At 40.7% G+C, this 25,593-nt stretch overlaps 2 protein-coding genes across 2 annotated transcripts in view; one reads left to right on the top strand and one right to left on the bottom strand.

Moving 5' to 3' along the window:
- Window positions 1-2,438: 2,438 nt before the first annotated feature.
- Window positions 2,439-8,767, top strand: LOC121399248. The gene is made up of 5 exons (XM_041579295.1): window positions 2,439-2,598; window positions 3,028-3,219; window positions 3,720-3,923; window positions 8,280-8,329; window positions 8,693-8,767. Exons 1-5 carry the CDS (start codon window positions 2,439-2,441, stop codon window positions 8,765-8,767), a joined length of 681 nt encoding a protein of 226 aa, XP_041435229.1.
- Window positions 8,768-12,564: 3,797 nt separating this feature from the next.
- Window positions 12,565-25,593, bottom strand: part of LOC121399247 (receptor-type tyrosine-protein phosphatase F-like) — a 51,178-nt gene continuing 38,149 nt past the window's right edge. Inside the window, exons 11-23 of the mRNA XM_041579294.1 lie at window positions 25,144-25,180; window positions 24,679-24,776; window positions 23,937-24,053; window positions 21,536-21,690; window positions 21,165-21,300; window positions 20,747-20,896; window positions 18,983-19,076; window positions 17,554-17,633; window positions 16,246-16,380; window positions 15,700-15,825; window positions 14,203-14,351; window positions 13,801-13,936; window positions 12,565-12,930 (exon numbers count right to left, since the gene is read on the bottom strand). Of these exons, the coding sequence (XP_041435228.1) occupies window positions 15,808-15,825; window positions 16,246-16,380; window positions 17,554-17,633; window positions 18,983-19,076; window positions 20,747-20,896; window positions 21,165-21,300; window positions 21,536-21,690; window positions 23,937-24,053; window positions 24,679-24,776; window positions 25,144-25,180 (1,020 nt within the window). The 3' untranslated portion in view covers window positions 12,565-12,930; window positions 13,801-13,936; window positions 14,203-14,351; window positions 15,700-15,807. The remainder of the gene's footprint in view (window positions 12,931-13,800; window positions 13,937-14,202; window positions 14,352-15,699; window positions 15,826-16,245; window positions 16,381-17,553; window positions 17,634-18,982; window positions 19,077-20,746; window positions 20,897-21,164; window positions 21,301-21,535; window positions 21,691-23,936; window positions 24,054-24,678; window positions 24,777-25,143; window positions 25,181-25,593) is intronic.

Raw genomic sequence — 25,593 nt, 5'->3', positions numbered from 1 at the left:
TCCCTCTAACCAGTTTAGTTGCACTTAGTCTCTGCACTCTCTCCAGCTCATTTATATCCCTCTTAAGGACTGGAGTCCAAAACTGCCCCCATACTCCAGATGAGGCCTCACCAGGGACCTATAAAGAGACACAATTATGTTTCATCCCTTGAGTTAATGCCCTTTTTTATACAAGAACTTTATTTGCTTTAGTAGCCACAGAATGACACTGCCCAGAATTAGACAACGTGTTATCTACAAAGACCCCAAGATCCTTCTCATTTAAGGAAACTCCCAACACACTGCCATTTAGTGTAGAACTTGCATTTATCAACATTGAACCTCATTTTCCAGTTTGCTGCCCAGTTTCCCAGTTTAGACAAATCACTGTGCAAAGTGGCAGCATCCTGCATGGAACCTATAGTTCTGCACAATTTAGTCTCATCTGCACAAATAGAACCAGTACTTTCAATGGCCACCTCCAGGTCATTAATAAACAAGTTGAAAAGCAAGGGACCTAGTACAGAGCCCTGCGGTACTCCACTAACAACACTGGTCCAATTAGAAAATGTTCCATTTACCACCACTCTTTGTAGTCTATCTTTTAGCCAGTTCTCTATCCAGGTACAAATACTATGTTCCAGGACAACATTCCTTCATTTAACCAGTAACCTTCTGTGTGGCACTGTATCAAATGCTTTAGCAAAGTCTAAGTAAATCACATCCACTGCCATCCCAGAATCCAGGTCCCAGCTCACCTTCTCATAAAAAGAAATTAAGTTAGTCTGGCAAGATCTATTACACATAAAACCATACTGGCACACACTCATAGTATTGTTATTTGCTATGAAGTCCAGTATCTTATCCTTTATTAACCCTTCGAGAAGCTTTCCTACCACTGACGTCAGACTAACTGGCCTATAGTTTTGAGGCTGAGAACGGGATCCTTTTTTGAATAGAGGCACCACATTAGCAATTCGCCAGTCTCTCGGCACAATACCAGATCTCAATGAATTCTGAAGTAAAGAGGTTTGGCAATCACAAAGCTAAGCTCGTTTAGGGATGAATATAATCCAGTCCGAGACCATTGTTTCCCTGTTCAAGTTCAAGTCTTTTCAAGTCTCTTATGAATTTCCTCATCTATCAATACTTATATTATTTGTATTGGGACTATTAAGAAGGAAACCTTCATTCATTGGTTTCTGATTTGTGTAGAGAGATGAAAAATAACAGTTCAGAATCTCTGCTTTTTCTGTGCTAATTTGGGGGGCCAGTGCCTTGTGTATTGTCCCTTCCCTGAGGGGTCACATCTCCAGGGCTCAGAGTGGGGTTTTATTACTTCTAAGCATTAAATGTGACCCAGTAAATGCAATTTAATTGCCAAAATACCTTAAAAACAGGAATATCCTCATTGCCTTTGGAGAATAATTCAGCAGGAAATTGTAGATAACATTGGGCCTTTAGAGAGAAATTCACTTTTAACTCATTGTAACAATCAATATATCTCATATCTCTGATTTACATCCACTCTGGGGCTACATTTCTCTCTTCATTCTCCCCCTATAATTCTCTTCCTTCTGTCCAGTCCTCGTCCTCTTCTGCCTCCCACCCTGAATATGGCTGAGCAATCAGCTCACACTCTACCTTGCGGAGATGCTGAACACAAAAGTTCAACACAAAATGAATCTGAATAAAAAAAAAAAATCTAAATTTTAAGGTCAACCACCCCTTTAACATGTGACTCTTCCCCTTATACTCAGAGCCATATTTGGGGAAGATCATAGGGCCAATGTGTAGGGCCAATGTGTAGGGCCAATGTGTAGGGCCAATGTGTAGGGCCAATGTGTAGGGCCAATGTGTAGGGCCAATGTACTGCTCAGGAGACACTTTTCCAAGACCAATTTTTGGCTGGAGGTGCCAGTCTATAGTTTGAGCCGGATGGATTTATCTTGGCATTTCACTCATTTGGCCAGTAGCCCTATAGGCATTCACCCTGATTGGCTCCCCAAGACCACCCACATCTGTAGTTTCCTAAAACCCTAAACAATGGTTGTTGATGTAAGTCTCCATCGCTGCTGATATGGCAGAGGTTCCTCATCATGTTGGGGAACATATAGTGTGGCTGAAGCTTCATTCCTCTGTAGCTAAATGTTGTGGCCCCAGGGTGGAACCCAGAGACTTTCTAAAGCTTTTACTTTTTTTGGTCTTTTCTGCTCTTCTTCTTCTTTAGTGTCTATAATGGGCTTGTGTTTTATGGGTTATCCAGCTGTAATTTGGATTTAATTCTCTTTAACGCAGGAGTTTGGAGTCGAAGTGGCCCAAGCCAAGTGGATGTGCTTTATGGTGAAGCCTTAACAGTGACGTGTGGCTACTACAGGGGCTACAGCAGCTATAAGAAGTACCTGTGTAAAGGGGCAGGGAGGAAATCTTGCCACATACTCATCTCTTCAGATGGGACAATGAAGGTGATTGATGGGAGATTCTCTATAGAAGACAATATGACCAGCTTCTCCATTACAATGGCCGGGATGAAGCCCCAGGATTCTGATATATATCAGTGTGGCATCGAGTTTACTGGCAATGATGCCATGCACCCTATCACTGTCACTGTTCTACCAGGTACTGGCACTCTTACCGGCAAGGATATGGTATGTTATAACAAACTGTGTTGAGGGAAGAGAGTCATTTTGATTTATAGGCCTATGATTAAGTGTCCAAGTGCATGAAATGCGTAAGGTTTTCTGAACATCTATTATTTTCCTAATTAAAATCTGCATTTTCTGTACTTCTCTTTGGGATCTGTGAGTGCTTGTCATTTGGTTTGATACCTCCACCTGGAGCTGTAGATCTGGGGCAAGTGCACCCAGACCCCACATATACACTGGTGAGATTTTATACCCATATGGCCATGCACCTAGAGTCTCTGTATTATATTTAATAAAGAAGGGATTGCATAAAACTCACCTTTAATAACAATAATCAGCAACTTTCCAGCAGACATAGAAGTAAATGTTTACACATTACTGTCCGGGTGGGATTGTCTTCCAGGTGTCTGTAGGGAGACTGCTCCTTGGGTGGAAATGGTGGACTTTCCAGAAAACTTTATATTTGTTAAAGAGAAGGATCTGGTGACTGTCTCGTGCCGGAAGCAGTTTGTGGAGAAGACATTCAGGCTGGAGTGCAGACAGGTATCCCATGAATTCCAGCTTTTCTCACGGTCTGAGGAGACAACTTGTGTAGGTGAGGAACATCTGGGTGACATCTACTTGTCATGTGATATGATTGGCCATTGGCATCTTCCTTATTCTTCTTTCTTCTCATTCTTACTCTTTCAAATTCCTATTCCTTCATAAGAATGAGCTATGAGGGTTGTAGGGGATTCAAGGGGTCCATCAGGTTGAGCGCATGTTGTCTTACTAAAATAATAATACAAAGCTGAGGTGGAGGAAGGTCTCGGTACCTGGAGAAGAGATGACCTTAAGGCAACCAAAGAGTTCAGCCTGAAAACCCTGCGCGAGGGAACGTTTGTATGTGATTTAATTACCAATGGATGGATAAGGCAGATGATTAACAGAAGCACCAAAACCCAAGAAGAGGTCACTGATCTCCAGCCACAGCCCCCCTAAACTTCCTCCCACCTTATACCCCTTCTGTCACTGTCTCCATCACAAAACTACAAGGGAAAGACCCCAACTTGTTGCCTATGAGTTGCCTCCATCTACTGTTTTTTTTACTTACAGAGAAATGCAAAAAAGTTGATCAGTGGGATCCGGATCTGACGTTTAATCCAGATGAAGAATATTATGGGCCAGATGAGTTGGTGGAGCTGTCGTGTCCTGCGGGATATAAACCCAACGACTCCATCATTCAGTGTATAAGGGACAAGAACACGAGCAGCTGGAATGTCACCCAGGTGTCCTGTGAGCCCCTCGGCCCTTCCCAAAGTAAGGCTCAAACTGCTGGAGGAACGGCGGTTTATTATCAGCATGGGAAGGGGTGAACTGCGCAATGGGAAGGGGTGGGATTCCCTACTGAAGTAGGTTATTAGCAGGGAACATCTGTGCCCCAATAGGTACATTTCTGCTGATTCACTGCACATACTCTGGGCTGCTGTCACTTACCTGAACTCACCATATACAGTATCAGACGGGGCTGATTCATAAATACTGGCCAAATTTGCACCTGTGCAGTAACCTATAGCAACCAGTCAGTAATTAGCTTGTTTTCAGCCAGCTGCAGGTTGAGCACTGAAAGCAATCATCTGATTGGTTGTCATGGGTTACTGCCCAGGTGCAAATGTGCCCAGTGTTTGTAAATGACTCCCACTGTAAATGTCACAATACAAGGCTGATTAGTAACTTCACATTCACATTACATGGCAGCATAGGATCCAGCGCAGTCTGCATCAGAATATAATAATCAGCTTTTATGACAGAGAACGTTACTCTGTGCTGGATGATTTCACAAGACCCCAGAGCCTACTGAGCATGTGCAGTGCCGCTGACCCACAAATGACGCCTAACAAGATCCATGATGGGGAGTCCTGGGTCATTACTGGGGCACTAAGTACAATATATAAAATACTCACTTAATACTCAGACTCTTTTTGAGGCTGTAGGTTTTTTAAATGAAATATATTTTTAGGTTTTTGCATTTCCTGTAAGTGGTGAGTGAATTTCAGCTGATACGGGAGTCAGTGTTGTGTCTCATGAGAGAGAAGTGACCTCAGCCCCCCGTCACCCACAAACCCACAGCCTCTCCTTTTAGCCCTTTGGGTTTCACACACTCCCCAGAACTGCCCAGAATCAGCCCCCCCCCCGGGCAGTTAGAGCTTCAGCTGAGCAAGAACCATAGACTGAGGGGCCAGTGGGCTTATAGCTGTATGGCATCTCCCGCTTTTGGGACAGTTTCTATGCTGCTCTGCTTTGGGCCAATATCACTGCTGGTACCGACTGTGTGATAGCGAGTGGGGAAACCTCCCATTTAGTGTCACGGCTCATTGGGGAAACGAGTGCAACAAACCCCCCGACATTTCTCTTGTGTTGGTGTCAGTGAATCTCTGCTGATAAAACTTATGAATCAAACACTGACCCCCCCCCCCCTTTCTTCTGCATTTTCTGCTGGTGACACAAATCATTTGTTTTAGGCCACACGGGGGCCACTTGTTGCCCAGGACTTGCTGCGGCCACAAAACTCCAGGGAATTCCCTGCCGTGGGCAACACTGAGAATTGTCTCTGCTAAAGGATTTTACACAATTGTAAAGGGGAGAAATAAAATGAACTTTGGTGTCAGGGAAGAGCCACAGACGTCACTCAGTCCTACGTCTCCCCCCGGGGGCTTCTGTTTGTGCAGCTGAATACGGGGCAATAAGAGGAGACTTGGGGGCTACTTGTCTCTATGAAGCCCCATTGTCTCCCTTATTCTATTGTAAAGGGCAAATATGAAAGAGGAAAATGAGGAGTGTCCCCAAAAAAGTCTTTACATATTGCGGGGCATTACTTTGCCTTTAGTTGTGGGTGGTATTGTGTTTGTTTTGTTAGTAGCTCCCCCCCATAGCAACACAGTAACCAAACTGCATCTCTCCCCATAGCAACACAGTAACCCAACTGCATCTCCCCCCATAGCAACACAGTAATCCAACTGCATCTCTCCCCATGGCAACATAGTAATACAACTGCATCTCCCCCCATAGCAACACAGTAGCCCAACTGCATCTCTCCCCATAGCAACACAGTAACCCAACTGCATCTCTCCCCATAGCAACACAGTAACCCAACTGCATCTCCCCCCATAGCAACACAGTAACCAACTGCATCTCTCCCCATAGCAACACAGTAATCCAACTGCATCTCTCCCCATAGCAACACAGTAACCCAACTGCATCTCCCCCCATAGCAACACAGTAACCCAACTGCATCTCTCCCCATAGCAACACAGTAACCCAACTGCATCTCCCCCCATAGCAACACAGTAATCCAACTGCATCTCTCCCCATAGCAACATAGTAATACAACTGCATCTCCCCCCATAGCAACACAGTAGCCCAACTGCATCTCCCCCCATAGCAACACAGTAACCAACTGCATCTCTCCCCATAGCAACACAGTAACCCAACTGCATCTCCCCCCATAGCAACACAGTAATCCAACTGCATCTCTCCCCATAGCAACATAGTAATACAACTGCATCTCCCCCCATAGCAACACAGTAGCCCAACTACATCTCCCCCCATTGCAACACAGTAACCCAACTACATCTCTCTCCACAGCCGAATTTAACCTCACGTCCATTAACTCAATTGGATGTTCTTTATGGAGGTAAGTACTAATGATTACTAGGCACTTACCTATTCAGCCTTACTGAGGGGCACAGCACCTACTAATGTTACTCTCTGGCCCCTATTTATACAGTTCAGCTCCACTTCTGCTCTCAGACCCAGTAAATGGGAGGAAGATAACTCTGCGCTTGTTGGTGTGGGGGGGACCTGTTATTTTGAGGGAACCCCTCTTCTCCCTCTAGTCTTAGGGTAAAATAAACCAATTCTCTTAATATAATCAGACAATAAATAGAACAAGTTCCAAGCTGAGGCCTAGAAGTTGGGCTAATGCTGAGCAGAGACCTATAGACCTGTGAGAAGAAGACAATCTGGATCTGTATGGGCTACTGATACACAAGGGCAGTGGTACCTTATCAGTATGAGGGGTTTTGGGCCCATGAGCTGACACTCAGTTACAATGTGCAGGAAATGATGAAGATCCCTTTCTTTGGCAGCTTCAGTTTGGCTTCTTTGACCATCGGCCTCCTGCCCGGAATATTCCTGAAGTTCCTGATATTCATTCCCATGGGTGGGAAACTCCTGTGTGACATGGGGAGATGCAGTTCCACTGAGGAGCAAGGTACCTACCTGCAGTCTGTATATCTCATGTACTGAAACATTCATGGCTGCACTAAACCCTCCCAATAGATCACTACAACTCCCAGGATCCATAGGGACTCCCTGGCACTGCCCTGCAATGTGGCCTTATCAGCAACTCTACTGAGTGCCACCAGCACATTTACTATTGGCATCTGTTTCCCCCCATGGGGCATTTAGTAGCCGGGCCCTGGGGCATTCCTTGCATGTGGGGTACAGGGGTTCCTTCCTGGCTGAGATGGGAAAGGTTTTTACCTGAGGGGATCGACCCAGTGATAAGTCTGATTATTTAAACAGAAGCGGCAGTTGTGGGTAATGATTCCTCCCTGTATATAAGATGCCTGGGACCTTCTGATCTCCAATATTCACTATAAACAGGTGTATATAAGAGATGTGACTGGGGTATATACAGTATATACAGTGTTTCTGATAATATTCACTATAAACAGGTGTATATAAGAGACGTGACTGGGGTATATACAGTATATACAGTGTTTCTGATAATATTCACTATAAACAGGTGTATATAAGAGACATGACTGGGGTATATACAGTATATACAGTGTTTCTGATGTACAATATTCACTATAAACAGGTGTATATAAGAGACGTGACTGGGGTATATACAGTATATACAGTGTTTCTGATAATATTCACTATAAACAGGTGTATATAAGAGACATGACTGGGGTATATACAGTATATACAGTGTTTCTGATGTACAATATTCACTATAAACAGGTGTATATAAGAGACGTGACTGGGGTATATACAGTATATACAGTGTTTCTGATAATATTCACTATAAACAGGTGTATATAAGAGACATGACTGGGGTATATACAGTATATACAGTGTTTCTGATGTACAATATTCACTATATACAGGTGTGTGGGGAAAGGGTGAGAGAGAAGGCGCAGTCTCTAATGTGTATCGACAGGTAAGTCCTTTCCCATTTATTATTCTTATATGGCACTTACTGCCCCTCCTCACATGTTTATCACAAATGCATCTGTTAATGAAGCTTCTCCCACAGATTCCAGCACTGAAATCAGTTTCAAAAAAACAAACAGATTTTTTTATATTTAATTGAAACTTGTATTTTCTTACTTTCCCAAGTGCCCTCATTCATGTGACTTGTGCTCCAATAAGCTTCAGTCTTTCTTTACTGCTCTCTACCCCCACATGAGGTGTAGTTGAACTGTACAGTCAGAAACTGCCCTTAACTTTATAGTTCAACAAAAAATAAGGGCCTCTTAACATTTACACCATCAAGAAAAAGGAGAGAACAATTCCCAATTCTTACAAATTTTTACCTAAATTCATCAGCAAATAAAGACAGTTGGTGCCTCAATCTAAACTGCTAGTTCTTTTTGTCACATTTAGGCAAAAATCGAATTCATTACCCGATTCACAGTTTCCTTTATGAGATTAAGGTGATTAAATCATTCAGCAACAAAAATAAAGCGCAAGTTCTAATAAATTGATTAAAAAATATTAGTGAAAAAAATATACTGCTCTAGAGTTGATGTTTTGTAGTTTCACCTCGATTCAAATGTGAGATTGGAAATATCAAAAGGGGGGGGTTATATATAGAGATAGGAGGCCGAGGGGAGGGGCTCTACCTCACCTGAGTCACATGGTCTCATCAGCTCCTCCCCTGAGTTGCCTTCTCTCCACCCCTGCTTAGCTGTGCCAGCCAATCACCTCTCCACTCTCCTATATAAGCCCCTCCCAGCACTGCCCCCTATAATGAGAGTGTATAATGTCAGGGCAAATGTATTTCTGTTGTATTTCAGGGATGGGAAGAGAAGTCAGAGGCAGAGGCTGATGCCCCAGAGGAGTGTATCTATGAGGTTGGAGACCCAGTGTAATGGAGCAAATCTCAAGTCCAGGAGCATTAGGATCAGCTGTAAATGTCTCAGCCACACACAGAGAACCAGTTAAAGGGCCAGTAACCCCTTTAATAAGCACCATCCCCATACGATTAGCTCAGTAAGACCAATAAATGAAGATACACAGGTACAGTATTTAACAGCATTTGCAGAATGGAAGGAGACTTTGCTGCATTTTAATGGCTCCCTTATGTTTCTCTGCCGTGTTTCCACTCCATGATAATCTCTTACACAAATGAATGGTGGGAAAATGACCAGCAGGTGGTGCTGTTGTAACAAAATTCATTCATATTAACAGTACATGTATCCCTTAATATCTTGGAATAAAAACAAAATAAATAATGAATGTAAAAGACAAAACTGCTTTATATTCACTTATTTTAAAGGTTTGCTTCCCCTTTAATCTTGCTTCTCTACAGGGGGTATTGCAAGTGCAGTCTAACTCAATATAACATATTCTCTAACTTAATGTCCCAATTTACTGCTGCCACTAATGTCTGTAAAAGACTCTGTATCCCTGTGAAATCTCCGTTGGAAAGAGCAATTAGGGTTAAACAGTAGGACCCCGTTGAAAACACGTTTCTTGGTCTTTCCCTGAGCCGAGTCTAAGTGCAAATCTCAAGTGTTTGGTTTGTTCCACATATAAATTCATCTGTAATGGTTGAACCGAATCAGTTTGATAAAGATAATCAGCAATATTTTTATTATCCACACAGACATGTAACGTGTCTTGTTATTGCTTCATGATTCCTTCTCACTGTGTATTTGTACTGAGCTGAGCCGACAATAAAACTAAACCTTCCACTTATTGTTCCTTTATCTGACTTTCCTCTATCACTTGTAATGAAACAGAGGGGGATAGGATCACTATATATAAATATATAAGGGGATATGATCACTATATATAAATATATAAGGGGGATATGATCACTATATATAAATATATAAGGGGATATGATCACTATATATAAATATATAAGGGGGATATGATCACTATATATAAATATAAGGGGATATGATCACTATATATAAATATATAAGGGGATATGATCACTATATATAAATATATAAGGGAATATGATCACTATATATTAATGTATAAGGGGATATGATCACTATATATAAATATATAAGGGGGATATGATCACTATATATAAATATATAAGGGGATATGATAACTATGTATAAATATATAAGGGGATATGATCACTATATATAAATATATAAGGGGATATGATAACTATGTATAAATATATAAGGGGATATGATCACTATATATAAATATATAAGGGGGATATGATCACTATATATAAATATATAAGGGGATATGATCACTATATATAAATATATAAGGGGGATATGATCACTATATATAAATATATAAGGGGATATGATCACTATATATAAATATATAAGGGGGATATGATCACTATATATAAATATATAAGGGGATATGATCACTATATATAAATATATAAGGGGATATGATCACTATATATAAATATATAAGGGAATATGATCACTATATATTAATGTATAAGGGGATATGATCACTATATATAAATATATAAGGGGGATATGATCACTATATATAAATATATAAGGGGATATGATAACTATGTATAAATATATAAGGGGATATGATCACTATATATAAATATATAAGGGGATATGATAACTATGTATAAATATATAAGGGGATATGATCACTATATATAAATATATAAGGGGATATGATCACTATATATAAATATATAAGGGGGATATGATCACTATATATAAATATATAAGGGGATATGATCACTATATATAAATATATAAGGGGGATATGATCACTATATATAAATATATAAGGGGATATGATCACTATATATAAATATATAAGGGGATATGATCACTATATATAAATATATAAGGGAATATGATCACTATATATTAATGTATAAGGGGATATGATCACTATATATAAATATATAAGGGGGATATGATCACTATATATAAATATATAAGGGGATATGATAACTATGTATAAATATATAAGGGGATATGATCACTATATATAAATATATAAGGGGATATGATAACTATGTATAAATATATAAGGGAATATGATCACTATATATAAATATATAAGGGGGATATGATCACTATATATAAATATATAAGGGGGATATGATCACTATATATAAATATATAAGGGGGATATGATCACTATATATAAATATATAAGGGGATATGATCACTATATATAAATATATAAGGGGATATGATCACTATATATAAATATATAAGGGGATATGATCACTATATATAAATATATAAGGGGGATATGATCACTATATATAAATATATAAGGGGGATATGATCACTATATATAAATATATAAGGGGATATGATCACTATATATAAATATATAAGGGGATATGATCACTATATATAAATATATAAGGGGGATATGATCACTATATAGAAATATATAAGGGGGATATGATCACTATATATAAATATATAAGGGGGATATGATCACTATATATAAATATAGGAGGATATGATCACTATATATAAATATATAAGGGGGATATGATCACTATATATAAATATATAAGGGGATATGATCACTATATATAAATATATAAAGGGGATATGATCACTATATATAAATATATAAGGGGATATGATCACTATATATAAATATATAAGGGGATATGATCACTATATATAAATATATAAGGGGATATGATCACTATATATAAATATATAAGGGGATATGATCACTATATGTAAATATAGGAGGATATGATCACTATATATAAATATATAAGGGGATATGATCACTATATATAAATATATAAGGGGGATATGATCACTATATATAAATATATAAGGGGATATGATCACTATATATAAATATATAAGGGGATATGATCACTATATATAAATATATAAGGGGGATATGATCACTATATATAAATATATAAGGGGGATATGATCACTATATATAAATATATAAGGGGGATATGATCACTATATATAAATATAGGAGGATATGATCACTATATATAAATATATAAGGGGGATATGATCACTATATATAAATATATAAGGGGATATGATCACTATATATAATATATAAGGGGGATATGATCACTATATATAAATATATAAGGGGATATGATCACTATATATAAATATATAAGGGGATATGATCACTATATATAAATATATAAGGGGATATGATCACTATATATAAATATATAAGGGGATATGATCACTATATGTAAATATAGGAGGATATGATCACTATATATAAATATAGGAGGATATGATCACTATATATAAATATATAAGGGGATATGATCACTATATATAAATATATAAGGGGGATATGATCACTATATATAAATATATAAGGGGATATGATCACTATATATAAATATATAAGGGGATATGATCACTATATATAAATATATAAGGGGATATGATCACTATATATAAATATATAAGGGGATATGATCACTATATATAAATATATAAGGGGATATGATCACTATATATAAATAATATAAGGGGGATATGATCACTATATATAAATATATAAGGGGGATATGATCACTATATATAAATATATAAGGGGATATGATCACTATATAAAAATATATAAGGGGATATGATCACTATAGATAAATATATAAGGGGATATGATCACTATATATAAATATATAAGGGGATATGATCACTATATATAAATATATAAGGGGGATTCATAGAATTCATATGGAAGAACTGCAGCCATTGGATCTGGTTCTGTTCATTTAATCAAAGGTTCATGTAACAGAATTAATGAGACAATTACACTGATTAGTTAAAGGCTTTAACAACATCTTATAATTAAATCCATAAAATAACTTTATTATAATTTAATGTCTTTATTTTCTACAATATTATTTGTTATTGGTTAGAAATATATAGAACATTTTAGATATACAGAACTAAATGTCAGCAGTGCGGCTCAGGTCAGACTGACCGGCAGTTCCTGGTTCTCTCCCATGTCCAACAGCTCCGGAATTCTACTGGAAATTCCCATAGGTCTCAAAGGAGTCCAAATAAGTCTTAGCCAGTGAGTAACAGAACGAGTACTGATCCTGCAGAACATTATACATTCACTGTGTGTACTGACCTGCACTTATATACACTGTTCTATTTATAAATTATACTATCACTCATGTATTATAAGGGATCATGTACCCCCTACTGTAAATGATAAGGATATTAGAAGTCACTGAGGGGTTGTTCTGTGACCATATAAAGGCACAAGGCTGCAGGCTGAGTTATACAGGGAACTATGAGTATCACTCATGTATTATAAGGGATAATGTACCCCCTACTGTAAATGATAAGGATATTAGAAGTCACTGAGGGGTTGTTCTGTGACCATATAAAGGCACAAGGCTGCAGGCTGAGTTATACAGGGAACTCTGAGTATCACTCATGTATTATAAGGGATAATGTACCCCCTACTGTAAATGATAAGGATATTAGAAGTCACTGAGGGGTTGTTCTGTGACCATATAAAGGCACAAGGCTGCAGGCTGAGTTATACAGGGAACTCTGAGTATCACTCATGTATTATAAGGGATAATGTACCCCCTACTGTAAATGATAAGGATATTAGAAGTCACTGAGGGGTTGTGACCATATAAAGACACAAGGCTGCAGGCTGAGTTATACAGGGAACTCTGAGTATCACTCATGTATTATAAGGGATAATGTACCCCCTACTGTAAATGATAAGGATATTAGAAGTCACTGAGGGGTTGTTCTGTGACCATATAAAGGCACAAGGCTGCAGGCTGAGTTATACAGGGAACTCTGAGTATCACTCATGTATTATAAGGGATAATGTACCCCCTACTGTAAATGATAAGGATATAGGGGTTGTTCTGTGACCATATAAAGGCACAAGGCTGCAGGGTGGGTTATACAGGGGACACATATATACAGTATGTACTTACTACATTAGGAATAAGTTGTCTTCTCCGTTTCTTGAGGGATCTCACTGATTGGGAAACATCCAGGAATCCATCGCTGCGGATCTGGTCACATATTAAACTTCCAGCACAGAAAATGCCCGACCGGGTTGCCCCATCACTGGGAATATATAGAGATGGGATGTTATTCGCCTCCATGACAATCCTCATTAGTTACTAAATACTTTCACATAATGACCAGAATATATGGGGCATTTAGAATATATAGTGAGTATTGCAGGTCATTTTCTATTGGCTGCAGTAGGAGGGGGCATCAGTGGCTCTGGCTTATGGTTGCCATCCAAAAATGTGATTCAGCTCTCTATTCCCTGTGGTACTTGCAGATCACTAGAATAAACCTCTCTTGCCCCCTGCTGGGGTACTTACCTACAGATCACAAGTACATGACTCTCTTTGTCCTGCTGCTGCAGCCGCTCCACTTTGCCAATGAGGCTAATGATGGCCCCCGGGTTCTGTGGAACAGGTTTGTCTTTAGGCCAAGAGTCCAGATGCCACAGCTGCACCTCAAGGATGGGCTGACAGAGAGCAGGAGTGACAGTTTTAGGTGGCACAGGGTATCCCTCTCCCTCAATGTTGCCTACTGTTCACTAGAATAGGAAACCCCACCATGATATGGTACCGGGTCCCCAGCATAATAAACTTATTCCCAGCATAATAAACTTATTCCCAGCATGCAACGCTCTTACACAAAGACTGTACTTACAGTATGGGAGCTGCAGTTCTGCAGTTCAGTTGAACAAACTACCCTACACTACATGGCACCGCCGCACTTACATTGTGAGACACACTAACTTTACATTTTCCTGCTGAAATAAACTAAAGTGCGCAAAACCTACAGCAACTCCCTGTAATGTCTCTGCTGAGTGGCTTGTAATGTATTTTTATTGTTAGCCCATATAGGTGCAGGGATGTGACAATTTAGACACCCTCACATAATATTGGCAGGCACATCCTTAAGGTTTTAGACACCTAAATGGGTCCTGATGGGGACTTGTGCCCTTGCTCTGCTTATGTAAGCCCCTGTAGTTCTCACAGTGTACTGTAGATGGCACTGTGCTACAGTATAAAGGTCTAGGAAACCATGTGCTCTGGGTCCATTGCTTTAGCCCTTACCCAGCAGGCAGGTAGGGAATGGGCAGTGGAACCTAGGAGCTTAGGCCTAGTAAAGTGGATAGCTATACTCCGACAAGGGATTCAGATCCCGCATACTGATAACCCAGAAGTAGGAACGAAGTGCATAGACTTAGGGATGATAGAATTTCTCCTGGGTTCCACTTAGGGCACAGGCTGAAAGCTGGGAGTAGCTTCTCAATTGCTGCTTAACTACTGCTGTAACTTTCCCCTTGCCTGCAGGGATCTAGCTGTTCTTTAGTGCTGTGAGTATATGTGCTATCCTTTGTACTATATGTACTATATGTCCTATGAACTCCATTGTGGATTGTGTTGTAAATAAACTGAGTTCTGTGGTTAAGCATAAAAGAACCACTGGCGCCCATTTCTTGTGCATTAGCACATTGTTACAGTTGCACTACACCCTGCCTCCACACTGTTGCGAGGGCTTGCACCTGAGAAAATCCGTCTCAACCGTGGCACAAATATATTTGAAAGTAAGCTGATTACAGAGACGGTTCCACTTCCACTCAATGTATTACAGCGCTACATAGGTATCATTTTTGTATTTATTTGTTATTTGTGCTATTGGCTAACACGGTCCCACAGTTTTTGTTTTGTACTCGGCACAGAGACATTGATGGCAATTTGACTTCCTCACCCTGGTGCTGTGTATATAAGTACTGCTGTATACTGTATATATACCCGTTACCCCATATACCCCCATCCCCATTCTTTGTTTGCACCGCTCACCTCTTTCTTATGCTGCAAGTGAAGTGTCGCCCCAGAGAAGCCGCTGTCTCTTAGGCTGGAAATCTTCTTGACCTGGAAGTTGCTGTAAGTTGATTCCCCAGACACCGGCTAGAAGTGCGGACAAAGCTGTGGGGAAAGAGATGTCAGAGATACATGTGTGTGACCAATAATAACTGGGGACAGAAGAGTTGAACTGATGCATCTGGCGCTCACAGACACACCTGTATCCCAGTGTAATGAGGCATCTGTTGTTTTCTGTCTCCTTCCTCTGGATCCACTACAGTTACACACATCTCACTTGTGTCTTTCTTCAACCTAAACTACTGTGTAACTATGTGTTGTATAATAGAAACTCTGTATTAACTGTATAATAGAAACTCTGTATTAACTGTATAATAGAAACTCTGTATAAACTGTATAGAAACTCTGTATAAACTGTATATAAACTCTGTATAAACTGTATAGAAACTCTGTATAAACTGTATAATATAAACTCTGTATAAACTGTATATAAACTCTTCTGTATAAACTGAAGGTGCCACTAACCCGCCGTATGTCCTGCGCCGGGTGCATCACAATGATGGAGGTGCATCTATAATCCCACACCAGGGACCAGAGATCCGGCAGTGTCTCCAATTTGGGGAGCTGAGTGACAATGAACTGATCCTCTTGGCTGTTGGACTGGGGGAAAATGGGGAACATGAAAGGAACACGCAAGGAACACGGGGTTTCAAGGGAAAGACAGAACATTGGTACAGATGCCCCCAGGGTCCATCCAGAGATGGTTGTACATTAGGATCTGGGGTGCCCCCTAAAACACATATATGGGCACCAGGGGTTCTTAAACATGTGACTTAAAGACTGTAAGCTCTATGGGGTAGGGACCTCCTTGCTACTGTGTCCCTTACCCCATAGCACTTAAGCTCTGTGTCCTTATATGAGTTCTGTGTACTGTGTATATTTATTGTATTTATTGTGTACTTTTATATATGCTACTGTTATAGTATATTGTACTGTCATTTACAGTAAATTGTACTTTTATGCATTTTATGTGACTCCTTAACAGCACTTTATACATCCGTGTGATCAGTATTATGTACCAGACAAACAATATAATATATAACTTATAAATACAGCACAGTGTCACATGACTGGTAACCAGAACCAATGGACAGGCCCATGAGAAGTGAAGGCCCCAGTATAGAAGGTTATAGGGACATAAATATATATTATAGCAGAGTCGCCCTATTATCTACCCACAATACAGAATATTTCCATTCTTCCAGATGGTCGTTAGTGACCCTAAACTTATTTCTGGGAATACTCGTTATTACTGTTAAATGGGGCGAGTAGCTATAAGGCTGAGCAAGGGGTGTGATCAGTGAGTAATGGAGCGGAGTCTTGGCCAATGGGGCATGAGTTGGTCATAACAGGACATGATGTGGGAGCCTGGAGGTCAGTGGCCAGTGTTGGACTAGGCTACCTGGGCCCCTGTGGGCCACTATAAGCCCAGACATACCAGTAAGATGACTGCAGTACATGGATTGTGAGCACATTAGCCACAGACATACCAGTAAGATTACTACTATAATGGGGTCCAGGAAGTAGAACTGGAGGCCACTGGGAATATTTCCCTGAAGAAAATAACTCCTATTGTGTCTGGTTTAACTTTCTCTTTCACTAGATAACAAGTTATTTGGTTTATTGGAGGCTGTGTCTGGTTTATCCCACCCCAGGGGCACTTCTTGTCTGTCCCAGAGGCTATTGGCAGGGGGACAAATGAATACGTGGGTATTTAGGGTCCCTCTGGGGTGGGACATTATATAGAATATAATAACTGTACAATATACTTACATTTATAAACACAGCATTGATGTAACCAGGGGCGCCATGTTGGTCCATCACAGACATTAGGATTGGACGACAGTGATCACCTGAGGGTGCAGAAGTTATTGTTATATACGTGACAGCCAATCAGGAACTGATACAAACAGGCCACACCCAGAATGGTACAGGGAGAGGGAGGAGATTATCCTGTACATGGAACATTCCTTCCTTCAGTATCTATAGACATAGATTTGGGTTGGAGCTGCCATATGGTTTCCCTTAGGCAGCACAGTATAATGGGATTTTTTATTTAGGTGAAATACAGTCACACCCCAATTTTATAGGGCTGTTTATAAATTTTGAACTACCCATTAACCTACCTATTGACCTACCCATTAACCTACCCATTAAAGGGAAGATAAACACTGCTGTTCCCCCATACTTTACCCATTATTCTTGCACTGCCAAAACCACAATATATTTAACATTTTACCAAGGTTAAGGAATGTTGGGAGCTGTAGTTCAGCACCATTCATGTTGTAAATATTGATTAAAGGGGTGGTTCACCTTCAAGTTAACTTTTAGTATGTTATAGAATGGCCAATTCTAATCAACTTTTTAATTTGTCTTCATTATTTATTTTTAATAGTTTTTTAATTATTTGGCTTCTTATTCTGACTCTGTCCAGCTTTCAAATGGGGGTCACTGACCCCATCTATAAACAAATGCTCTGTAAGGCTACAAATATATTGTAATTGCTAAATTGTATTACTCATCTTTCTATTCAGGCCTCTCCTATTCATATTCTGGTCTCTTAATAAATCAGTGCATGGTTGCTAGGGGAATTTGCACCCTAGCAACCAGATTGATGGAATTGATGGAACTGGAGAGCTGCTGAATAAAAATCTAAACAACTCAAAATGCACAAATAATAAAAAATGAAAACCAATTACAAATTGTCTCAGAATATAACTCTCTACATCATACTAACAGTTAACTCAAAGGTGAACAACCCTTTTATAAAACGTTTCCCCGTCTCTCCAGGGTCAGTGTCGCTATTAATATGGAAAGGAACCCCCCAATTAGAATTCCAGCTGATCTGTGGGAATCTGTTCTTTGTTCCTGCAACTGGAAGGGTTAAACGTGGCTTCTTTATCCCAGAACAAGTAAACAGCAGAGTGTTGTCCCTTCTGATGCCTCATTCCAATGTCATATCTTGGGGCCACATCTCCCCATGTAGCATAAGAGCAAGATGGCCGCTGGGAAGCAGCATTCTCATTGGTCAGTTGCATCAGTAATGATTTGTTTGGGGCATTTACATTAGAGAACTAGGGGCGCAGTGGGGCAGCTGTACTGAGGGTTTCTACATAAAGTGCTGCATTTCAGTGCCTACAAGAGAAAGACTAAGTTGGGGTACCACTGTAAGGATTATAGGGATCAAGACTAATGGAATGACCTGGAATGATGTCGGGATGAAGATTCTTGCAGTGATTCTCATGGGCTTCTCTGTACGAGCAGATTCTATACAGTTCTGTTAGTTTCTCCACAGCCTGAAAGGGTTAACATGTGATGAACAAAACAGTGGGGAGCCAGGAAGTAGGTACAACCCCCCCCCCAAATTACAGATGTTGTCCAGGTGCCCCTCACATGGAAAGTCACAATGATGGGAAATGGGCACAAGGCCACTGATGCACCCGGCACAAAATGTGTGAGGCTCCTGAAATGTTGTTATAAATATAAATATATATATTATTAAATTAGTGCCCATTTCTGACTCTAATACCCCCCCTGTATATCTCATGCCCCTGCCTACATGTAATACACAGCAATGATACTAATACCCCCTGTATATACCATACACCAGACTATGTCCCCCGCTATTTGTAATGCAACCCCACTGGCAACATTCCCAGGTAAAAGAAACCTTTACAGTCCACCCCAAAACTGCCCACATGCACCTGCCCCCTTTCTGTTAAATCCCTCCCATTTTGTGTCCCAAAATCTGAGCTTGTCCCTCTAAATAAAAAAGTTGTCAGTTTCCATCTTCTAGAAACCACTCCTGCTTTATTATAAATCTACTTACTAGAGAGTGTTGCGTGGGTATCTAGAGGTACCTCCCAGGTATGTGTCTGTGGGTATCACGAGGTTCTTTCATAGTATGTGTTGGGTGGGTATCTAGAGGTATCTCCCAGGTATGTGTGGGTATCTAGAGGTACTTCCATAGTCTATATTGGGTGGGTATCTAGAGGTACTTCAATAGTATATGTTGGGTGGGTATCAAGAGGTTCTTTCATAGTATATGTTGGGTGGGTATCTAGAGGTACTTCCATAGTATATGTTGAGTGGGTGTCTAGAGGTACTTCCATAGTATATGTTGGGTGAGTATAAGGGATGCACCGAATGCACTATTTTGTATTTGCCCGAACCCCCGAATCCTTCGTGAAATATTCGGCTGAATACCGAACCGAATCAGAATCATAATTCCTTGTTTTGTGACAAATATGTGACAATTTCCCTCCCCACCCCTAATTTGTTTATGCAAATTTGGATTCAGATTCGGTTTGGCCTGGCAGAAGGATTTCGGCCGAATCCAAATCCTGCTGAAAAACGCAGAATTCTGGCCGAATCCTGAACCGAATCCTGGATTCGGTGCATTCCTAGTGAGTATCTAGAAGTACTTCCATATTATGTGTTCGGTGGGTATCTAGAGGTACTTCCATAGTATATGTTGGGTGGGTATCAGAGGTACTTCCATAGTATATGTTGGGTGGGTATCTAGAGGTACTTCCATAGTATATGTTGGGTGGGTATCTAGAGGTACTTCCATAGTATATGTTGGGTGGGTATCTAGAGGTACTTCCATAGTATATGTTGGGTGGGTATCTAGAGGTACTTCCATAGTATATGTTGGGTGGGTATCTAGAGGTACTTCCATAGTATATGTTGGGTGGGTATCTAGAGGTACTTCAATAGTATATGTTGGGTGGGTATCTAGAGGTACTTCAATAGTATATGTTGGGTGGGTATTTTGAGGTACATCCCAGGTATGTGTGTGTATCTCGAGGTACCTCTCAAGCATGTATTAGGTTTCTAGCTACAGTTGGAACAAGTGAAAAAGAAAAACAGAGGTATCTCTGCACAGCGCCCCCATCTGACACAGTAAGTATAGGGGGTGGGGCACAGGGGCCAATGAGAAATAGCAAATGAAGGATCTACCAACCTGGAATTCCCTGGTGAAGCCGGATGTGTTGGTTCCAGGATCCAGGGTCTGCATGTGGCGCATGTGAGTCAGGACTCCCTCTACTGGCAGACTGGTGGAACTGCACACAAGTGTCTCCAGCAACACGTCATACAGGAACATGTACTGACCCTGCAATGTGTAACCAAAGAGACTCTCAACTCATTGGCCTTTGCCTAAATACACAACTCAACCTGAAACCTAATTTACATTTTCAAATGTGGGAAAAAGAAAATAAACGATGATACAGCTGAATGCGACTCTTGCAAGAAGTACAAGAGTTGTTCCCATGCACTTGGCTGGCCAGTCCTACAGGCTCAACTAAAAGGTTTATTTTGGTTACATGGGGTTAATTGTTATAGTTTCTCTCTTCTCACAAGGTACAAAGCTGTCAGTTTACCTGGTTCTGTATCATATTGGGTCGTCTCCTGCGCATCTGGAGGGCACAGTCATACACATTCACCTTGCCCTCGGCCCGTGCCCTCTTCAGCAATATGTCCAGCGCCAGCAGCGTCCCCGTCCGACCAATCCCTGCACTGCAAATTTAACCCAAAACACTTTCACTATGCACAGAACATACAGAATGCTCAGTGTGTAGAGACAGCAGAAGGAGCACATTCTTGCCCCGGAGAGCTTACAATCCACATAATGTCCAATAACATCACTAGGTAACATTTAAAGGGTATTTATAAAGGGGTTTCCTATTTGGCAGCTTCACATCATCCAGAGTAGAACCCTGTCTATAGCCCCAATGAACATCAGGGATCTTACCTGCAATGCACTATAACTGGGCCTGACCCGGGAAGCTTGCACTTATTCATCTGGTCCATCAGCTGCAGAAGCCCAGATGGCTTACTGGGAACTCCATGGTCCGGCCATTGCAGGTAATGCAGATGCTCTACTGTCCTTTGGGCTGAGTCTCCCACCTGCCGAATGTGGGAGATTTGGGTTAAAGAGACAGTGTATCTCATTCTACCTGTGCCAGTCAGTGATTAGAGGTGGGACCAGAGTTGCATCTTCTCCTGATGTTGGTAATGTCAGAGAGCAGGGCTGGGACACAGGGGCGATCCTGGCCCCTCTGCCGCCTGAGGCAGCAACAGTAGCTGCTGCCCCCCTCCCCCAGAAATTCGCTCTTAAAGTACCAGGAGCAGCATTTTTGCTGCCCCTGGTACCTAGTGGGGTGCTGCTGCCTGAGGCGACAGCCTCAACTCGCCTCATTGGCGAAGCACCCCTGCTGGGACATTGAGGGCAGCTCAGTAATGCTGTGGCACATCCCTATTACTCACTATCACTTGCTAATGTTTAACTGGTTTTTAACACTTTAAAAACCAAGCAGGAGGTTTTGAACCGACAGCCCCTTAAAAATGCCCATTTGGCAACCCTGTGTGGGACAGATAAGCATGGGCATCAACAAATGAAATGATTATTTATTTTTTCTAATAATTATATTGGCATGTCTGGGGTTAATATGCTGATTATACATTTTCTGTAGTAAATATACTGGCACATGTAGGGTTAATATGATTTCCCCTCCCCCATTTTCTGTAGTAATTATATTAGCACGTCTGAGGTTAATGGGCTTGTTACTCATTTTCTGTAGTAAAGATACTGGCATGTCTGAGGTTAATGGGCTTGTTATACATTTCATATAGTAATGATACTGGCACATCTGAGGTTAATTGGCTTGTTATACATTTCATATAGTAATGATAGTGGCACATCTGAGGTTAATGGGCTTGTTATACATTTCATATAGTAATGATACTGGCACATCTGAGGTTAATGGGCTTGTTATACATTTCCTATAGTAATGATACTGGCACATCTGGGGTTAATGGGCTTGTTATACATTTCCTATAGTAATGATACTGGCACATCTGAGGTTAATGGGCTTGTTATACATTTCCTATAGTAATGATACTGGCACATCTGAGGTTAATGGGCTTGTTATACATTTCCTATAGTAATGATACTGGCACATCTGAGGTTAATGGGCTTGTTACACATTTTCTGTAGTAAATATACTGGCACATCTGGGAATATTTTGGGATAAATATATGGGTTGGTATAAAGGGTTATTTCCACAAAGTGGATGTGGCCAATAAATCTTTGCTGTACTTCCCGCCACAGAAAATGTTCAAATTTTGGGAGGTAAAATCCTGTCGTCAAACAGGTGACCCCACTCACTGGCTCCTATACTGGACTGTTGATGCTCCCTCATCTCTCTTGGTTCTGTTGGGCCCTGCTGGCTGCTCACTGTCCAAAAACTCTCTCCTTAGGATGAAATAGTTTAAAGATGGCCGTGTGTTCCACTGTGGAACTCACGTCCATCTTGAATCATTTAGGGAGTTTGAGCTCTGCAGGAGGCAGGAGCCAGCAAGCAGTATGGCAGCACTAAGAAAGAAGGCTCTTATATTCTGCCAGCAAATGCTTTCTCTCCTTTTTCTGCAATCATCTAACTGACATATTTGGGGTTGATTTGTTTTTTGTCCATTATTGCAGTGATCTTACTGCCATGTCTGGATTTAGTTAAAGGGGTGGTTCACCTTTAGGGTTAAGGAAACACGAGCAGATTTGGTGAGATTAGTCGCCCCGAAGCAGAGGTGATTTGTCGCGGGGGCGGCTAATCTCCCCGAATCTGCCAATGTGTCCTTACCCTTAAGTTAACTTTTCGTTTGTTATAGAATGGCTAAATCTGAACAACTTTTCAATCGATGTACATTTTTTTCTTTTTAATAGTATTGTATTTGGTTTTTTGTTTGCTTTTTCTTCTGACTCTTTCCTGCTTTCAAATGGGGGTCACTGACCCCATCTAAAAAAACAAATATATTGTTATTGTTACTTTTTATTGCTCATCTTTCTATTCAGGCCTCTCCTATTCATATTCCAGTCTCTTATTTATATTGCTAGGGGAATTAGGACCCTAGCAACCAGACTTCCGAACTTGCAACCTGGAGAGCTGCTGAATAAAAATGGACAATTGCAAATTGTCTCAGAATATCCCTCTCTACATCATACTAACAGTTAATTTAAAGGTGAAGAACTACTTTAATGCTCATAATGCATTTCTGCAGTGATCTTACTGGCATTTAGGGTAATTATTGCTAAAGGCAGTGGTAAAGCTCAGTGTCTGTCCATGTCTGTCCATATGTACTAACCCAGAATACTGTACCTTCTGTAGGGTGAAGCTGCGGCTAATGAAAGCTCCTGTCTGGCTCGTACTTTCTACTGAAACTCTGATGTCTCCATATGTCTGGATCTCTTCTGGCCAATAACGCTCACATTTTACCTGGAACCCCCAAAAAAGTAACAGTTACACAGAGTGATATTGGGGTGCACAAGTGGCCCCTGGCTGGAGCTGACTCTTGTCTTTATCTAGGAAGCCCCCCAGAAAGTAACAGTTATAGACACATACTGGGGGAGCACCAGTGGCCCCTGGCTAGGGCTGACTCTTGGCTTTATCTATTGGCCTGAATTCCCAGCCAGCACCATGACTCTCCTTGTATTTCCTATGGGAAGGAACTTTACACTGACTGGTCACAATATGGAAAAATACCTTTTAGGAAACATTTGAAGAAGTCAAAAATGTATGGATTCTCCTCCCCACTTTTCCCATCTAGTGAGAAGATTATTCAATATACATGTTCCCAAAATTCCTATTGAGATTATGATGTGACCCAAGCAAGTCGCTGGACTCCTGGATCAGGCTACGGGCCACTAAATCCCTTTCAGGGCCACATCCTTCCGACACTCTGGGTGATCCAATAGGAAGAAACAGATTTTCTGATGATGAGACATATTTGCCCTTGTGTCTATTGTTGAGCCAAACATCCACAATTGGCCAAAGGAAAATCCCATAAAACTGGTACCAACCACAAAGCAGCACATTTGCAGAAAGTCCAGTATCTCCTCACCTTGTTCTGCTCCTCTAAAGCCGTCAGCATCACAATGACTGAGCTCTTCTCCTGCCAAACCATGTGCCAGAAATCTGCCAACGTCTCTGGGAGGGGACCTGGGACCAACACATGCACCCCTCATGTTACTGAACCCCACATTATTTGCAGATAAACCTGTGCCAGGATTAATAAACCCCTCTCCTTCACCCCAACTCCTACTGGTCAGATGAACCTCATCACTAAGCTCAGGAGGAAGTTTATTGTACTCATGGTGTCCCTACACAATAACTAATGGGCTCATTAATAACCCATTGTCATGTTTTTTACCCACAATAACTGTTCCCATAATGTGTGACCATAATGTGTGACCACAACTAAAACGTGTGTTTTATAAAGATATAATGTATCAGAGACTCAGGCTGTAGCGTTGGCCAAATCATTATAAAAGTCTAAGTTCAAGGCTCAGGTTGGGGAGAGACTTACCTTGGGTAGCTATGAAGAATTTGGGCTCTTTGTATCCCTGAAATGAATAGAATGTGGCATGAGGGAAATGTATTTGCTGTGGATATACAACAATGGAAACAATACAAATAATAAAGACTATATAGAGGAATTAGATGTTTAGTTGCACCAATTGGAGATCCAATTCCTTGTCTGACAATGAGTTTGGCACTAAAGGTGGAGAGAGAAGAAACAAGTTCAGTTCCCAGGGGTGTTTGTCAATGAGTTTGGACAGTCTGTGGCCTACACTCCAAGATCAACAACAGTTCAGCGGCAGAGCTGAGTCCCGACTCACTAGTGGAAGCAACTCCCAGCAGCAACTCCCAGCAAAAACATCTAGTGGGATCTTCCCAGAAGAGTAGGGTCAATTGTAGCAGTAAACAGAGGAGCAACTTTATATCCACCCCCTTGGGTTAGGAACATTGGGCAGGC

This window comes from Xenopus laevis, chromosome 1S, assembly GCF_017654675.1.
Source record: "Xenopus laevis strain J_2021 chromosome 1S, Xenopus_laevis_v10.1, whole genome shotgun sequence".
In the NCBI taxonomy this organism is placed as follows: Eukaryota; Metazoa; Chordata; class Amphibia; order Anura; family Pipidae; genus Xenopus; species Xenopus laevis.
Note: the sequence above shows the minus strand (reverse complement) of the source record. Positions and strands in the feature narration are given on the sequence as shown.